This window comes from Ceratosolen solmsi, unplaced genomic scaffold (assembly GCF_000503995.2).
Source record: "Ceratosolen solmsi marchali unplaced genomic scaffold, CerSol_1.0 scaffold31, whole genome shotgun sequence".
NCBI classification, from domain to species: domain Eukaryota; kingdom Metazoa; phylum Arthropoda; class Insecta; order Hymenoptera; family Agaonidae; genus Ceratosolen; species Ceratosolen solmsi.
The window spans coordinates 3,338,580-3,343,883 of NW_011948432.1; the positions used below are offsets into that span (position 1 = coordinate 3,338,580).

Below are 5,304 nucleotides of genomic sequence, written 5' to 3' on the forward strand. Positions count from 1 at the left end.
GGGGTTGGGGGGTTGAGGGGTTGAGGGGTTGGGGGGTTGGGGGGTTGGGGGGTTGGGTGGGGTGTGAGAGGAGAGAGGGTGGCGGGGCCCGTGAAACGTCGAAGAAAAATATAGCTAGCACTACGGGGATAAATGAAGCGCTTATTTACAATGATTCATGGTATGTACAAGAGTTCGATGTTTGTATATACAAGGACGCGCGCGTACGGAGCTGCAGACATTGCGCGCGAGGTAGCCGTCGACGACGGGGTGAGCGAAGCCTCGTCGTGAATAAATAAAGACGATGGATCGCGGGGGAGGTAGCGCGGTGCGAGATTCGAATGTTCGATCGAACGTGCGCGCTTTTCGTACGTACGCTTCTCGAGCGAGAGTCGCATAACTTTCACGTCGATGCGTCGCGGGTCCCCGTAGCCGCGATTCGTCATCCGTCTCCCCCACTTTCTTGCCTCACGTGCACACGCCGCGACATTGCCAATTGTCCTTTCACTCGAAAGTTCCCCCGGCTTTTCGGAGCCGATCGTCTCTCCTCTCGGCTCCCGTGCATCGTACGTGGCCGAGCTTTCTTTTCCCATCCCCGCTCGTCGCACTCCCATCCCGCTCGTGTCTCGAATTACGAGTCAGATTCAGTCTTTCGTCGATGTGAAAACTCCGATTGTCATAGCGTGAGTCGGGGCCCTCAGTCAGTAGATCCTCTCGCGCACGAGGAGACTATTGCCGCCGCCGGGCCTAGCGAGGCGCGTGTAGAATCTCGGGCCCGTACCGTAGCGCTGATAGGGGCCGAAGAACGCCCGTTGCTCGACCTCCCTCGGGGGTAGCATCTCTCTTGTCGGCTTATAGGCATCCTTGGGGCTCTTCCTCGGCACCTCGAGCTCCCCGATCAAGGGAATTCGGACGTCATGGCGAATATCCTCGATGTCCTCGTCCTTGGGTAACGGTCGCTGAGCGTCGCTCGGCACCGGTCGCCCGTCCGGGTACACGCGGATCACCATCGGGCCCATCAGATAGGGCCCGCTGTGCTCCGAGGGGTGCACATAGTCATGGCTCGCGGCGGTCTCCTGCGGCAGCTCGTTGTCTCCGACGGCTGAAACCCAAAGGAAATTACTCGTTGGTAGGCTGCCGAGCGATGGGCCCCGGATCCCCGGCTCCGTCGAAAGCGGCCATGGGGGAGTAACGGCTCGTTGGACGAAAAAAGTCAGCCGCGACTAGATCGTGGCTGGAGGGACGGGGGAAGGGATTCGCGGCTGGGAAATCGTCAGCAGGCGTGCAAAAATATCTCAATATCGTCATCGTAAGCCGTGGGCTCTTACATTGTTGGCTTAGGCGTAGGCTAATGCAACGTGGTGATGGTAATGGTGGAGATGGGTGGCATTAGCGGTCGACGTAAATACGGTCGTCAACCACAAAATCATCTGGCTTAAGGCGCCGAGGTGCACGTAAAATCTCCGTGAGATACTCCCTGCTCCCCGAACATGGCACACCGAGTATCGAGCCGTCGGCTCGCGAGGCAGATGAGCGTCCACGTCTGTGCTATGATTGTATGGCTTGTCGGGCGGGGGTATGAGGGTGCGGCTGGGAGATAGGCGAGGATCGGTGACCATCAAATCCATTTGACGCCTCGAACAATGGTCGCCCCGACACGGCGTCGATCGCCCGGTGACACAATAGCCGCCCGTCAAGATCCTTCGACTTATGCTAATGCCGTCCGACAAAAGGAGCAAGAGGGAGAGAATAAACGAGCGCCCGCCTATTATTCGCGCCTCCGTCGGGCCGTTTTGCAAGCGCGCAGGGGCTCGGCCCGACTCCCTGGGATCGGGTTGCCGTAGTCGTAGCTCATTGTCGACGAGGTGGCTTCATTCGTATTCCGAGGAAGCCAGTTGGAGAGCAGCGGGGTCGTCGCCGTTATGTAGTCGACGGCGCGAGAAATCGAGCGACGCCTCATTCTCCGTCCTCTTCATTACTAATCATCTCGATACGTCGTCGGCGAAGCGCGATGAGTGCGTCGATTCGCCTCGGCATTGTTTTTCCAATCAACCCGGGTTCCAATCCAAATCGTGGGCCCGGCTCACGCGGCTGATCGATCCTTGAATGGATTGATTATCCATCGGTGCGGTACGACGGGGGCAGCTGACTCGGCGCTTCTCCCATTCATCTCCGTACGAAAGTAGCGATAAGTTAATTAGTCCGATCGTTCGAAAAGTCCGCTGACAGCCCCCGGCGATTATCCTCGTCTCTTTAATGGCGCGTATGCGCGTGATAAACGAAATCAACTCGTCGCCGGGCGCGCCTCTCTTTATAAAGCTTCGACTTTTTAATAAGCGTCGTATGCGACGAGGAGGAGGATAGACGGATATTATTTTATGCTAATGAACCTCGCGGACGGCTGGCTCCTATTGAAAAGAAGCGCTCGACGGTTTGGAGGAGCCTAGCTTCTAACCGGGCATGGTCCCCGGGCCGCTGGAACAATAAGCGCGCCACGGGAGCGGAGGTGTGCGACGGGCGTTTATCGAGAGCAGGGGGTGAGTTGGGTGTGGTATCAGGGGTTAGACAGAGATGGATAGGGAGGAGGGTGGTACAAAGGGCTGACCGATGATAAACAATAACGATGAGTCGGGTCGAGCGCGGAAAAGCCGTGGGACTGAGACGAGAGTATTTTCACGGTTAGCACGGCTCTCCCGCCCCCAAGTCGGTGGTAACGAGCTGAAAAAGTGCAGCGAAGCGGGCTCGCGGAGAAAATGTGAAAGCCGAGTCGAGCCACTCGGCTGGCGCGGCCTATTCTTCCTTCCCAGAAGAGTCGCTGCAGCCACGACCGCGAGAAAAGAAAATCGACTGTGAGATGACCTCGATCCGCGGAAGTGTTCCAAGGAAAAGCTGCCGCGGAATATCTCTCTGCCCGTTTCTGTGTGCGAGTGCGATGCAGCAGTGGGCGAGAGTACGGGATTCGACCCCGACCGCGACTACATTGTCCCCTTGGCGTAGAACATCGCGTACGTTTGGCCAGAGACGGAAGAGAAGCCACGAGCCCGAGAGTCTCTGGCTCTCTTTCTCTCCTACTGCTTCCCTCTCCACCATCCCGCCCCTATTTTTCCCTCGCCGTTCGACTGGCTCGTAAAACGGAGATCGTAAATCCCGATACAGGCTCCATTTTTGCCCGTCCACGCGCGCTCGTCGTCGCCTTTACGGATTTCAACAAGACCAAGAAGAAGAAGAAGAAGAAGAAGAAGAAGAAGAAGAAGAAGAAGAAGAAGAAGAAGAAGAAGAAGAAGAAGAAGAAGAAGAAGAAGAAGAAGAAGAAGAAGAAGAAGAAGAAGAAGAAGAAGAAGAAGAAGAAGAAGAAGAAGAAGAAGAAGAAGAAGAAGAAGAAGAAGAAGAAGAAGAAGAAGAAGAAGAAGAAGAAGAAGAAGAAGAAGAAGAAGAAGAAGAAGAAGATGATGATGATGATGATGATGATGAAGACAAAGAAGGAAGCCATAGAAACTCGATCCTGGCGTCAATAACTCGTTAAAATAACTCGAATAACCGCTCGGGTATATGAGTTAAAGATCAAGGTGTGCGGTGGGCGAAGAAAAACAAGAGCCCCGACGAGTCCGCTCGAATTGTCTTATCGGTGAAACTATCGCGAGGTGCCGCGTTTCTCCGTTACCGTTACGATCGCCTCAACCGAAATTCAGTAGCCCATTCCAGCGGTATTCCGGCGGCCGTAGTATTGGCCTCGATAGAAAGCCCCGCCGGCGCCCATACCCCGAGCGCACGTGCGCACACTAGTGAAAAAAGTTTTCCCGCTTGGCATATCGCCCATGGGATCCGGTCGCTCTCGATGGTTAAGGGTTCCTTATATTTACCTAGGGGATCAGCGTCCGTGGCGTGGAAGGAGTGCTGACCAAGGCGCGAAGCCATCTGCCTTCCATTGCCGACCATGGCGTGCCATACTGCAACAAGATAAATGAAAAATTCCCGTTTAATTGGCAAATATAACGTCAAATTTAGCAATTTTGAACCTACATCTGAACAACCACGCGCTCGAAGAGATAAACAGAGATAAACAGAGAGAAACAGAGAGAAACAGAGAGAAACAGAGAGAAACAGAGAGAAACAGAGAGAAACAGAGAGAAACAGAGAGAAACAGAGAGAAACAGAGAGAAACATAGAGAGAGAGAGAGAGAGAGAGAGAGAGAGAGAGAGAGAGAGAGAGATTGAATAAATATTGGCGTGCTTACGTATATTTATATGTAACGAAGTAGTGTGTGGCTGGAATGTCTCTTTCGTTAAATGTCCGTTTATTGCGTGACGAAATAGTAGCATTAAATGCCCACCCCATCCTCTTCGCAAAATGTGCCATGTAAACAAAAGCCGAATCTCCCGCCGTCCCTCCTCACCCGCACTCACCCACACCCACGCCCCCTCCCTCCCACCCCTTTCACCATTCATACAATTTGCTTTTTGCCGCGGAAAGGAAAAGTCGCCCGTCATCGTGTCGGCGATATCAGCCAGGATAATTGGATGAGCGGCGCGAATCGAAATCGAAAGGCGCCTCGCCGGCCAATGTATTCATTATCTTCGGCGGTCTAAATCAATCGGCGGCTGGAACGTGTGTGCGCGATCGAAAGCTCGATCGGTAGTATACGCTCAATGTGACAAGTCCGAAAGGAAATTGAGAGAGCGATAGCCCGGCTCGGAAGCGTGCCCGATTTCACGATAAAACCAATGCTTTTAAAAGAGAAAATCCAAGGTGCATCCGACTGGTGAAAGAGACGGCGATAAACAACAACGCGGATACCGATCATACTAACCTCCTATCCCTATCGTCATAATAGTTACTAATGGTCTTACTAGTACTAATATTATTACTACTACCACTACCATCTCTGATACTCACTGATGTCTTTGGCGCCGCGTTGATACGGGTCCATCTCGTCAAGTTTGTCGTCGTTGATGTTGGCCAGATTCTTCAGTCCCGTGATCAACAGATTTTTATTGCAATCGGGCATGGCCGAGTCAGCGCAGTACCTCGTCACCTCCTGGCTGAAGATGCGATACAGGTGACTCATCTGAAAAGAGTCGGAGAAACGGGGTTGGATGGAGGTTAAGGGGGGGGGGGAAAGACGATTAGAAATCTTCCAAGGCATTGTGCGTTATGAAGAATTCGGAAGCCGTTCGCGCGATCAACGGTGATTTCTATAATCGCCCGTTAATTGCCACCGCCATACGATAAAGCCGTTCTCATTGCGTCATTGTGTCTCTTTATCGTTCCCGCGGGCACTCTACTATAATTCATCGTCTCGCGCATTTACAGCTACGATGATTAAG

The 5,304-nt window shown here is 53.2% G+C and overlaps 1 protein-coding gene across 1 annotated transcript; it reads right to left on the reverse strand.

Moving 5' to 3' along the window:
- Nucleotides 1–680: 680 nt before the first annotated feature.
- On the reverse strand, nt 681–5,071 carry Reg-5 (Rhythmically expressed gene 5). Its single transcript, XM_011502314.1, has 3 exons — nt 4,874–5,071; nt 3,840–3,926; nt 681–1,081 (listed from the first exon to the last, which is right to left on the reverse strand). The coding sequence occupies exons 1-3, from the start codon at nt 5,043–5,045 to the stop codon at nt 681–683; spliced, it is 660 nt and encodes a 219-aa protein (XP_011500616.1). The 5' UTR covers nt 5,046–5,071.
- Between the last annotated feature and the right edge of the window lie 233 nt (nt 5,072–5,304).

Coding starts and splice junctions, on each gene's coding strand:
- Reg-5 (XM_011502314.1), bottom strand. CDS start 5,045: ATGAGTCACCTGTATCGCATCTTCAGCCAGGAGGTGACGAGGTACTGC. Junction 3,927..4,873: donor ACGCGGCGCCAAAGACATCA/GTGAGTATCAGA, acceptor ATCTTGTTGCAG/TATGGCACGCCATGGTCGGC. Junction 1,082..3,839: donor CACGGACGCTGATCCCCTAG/GTAAATATAAGG, acceptor TTTGGGTTTCAG/CCGTCGGAGACAACGAGCTG.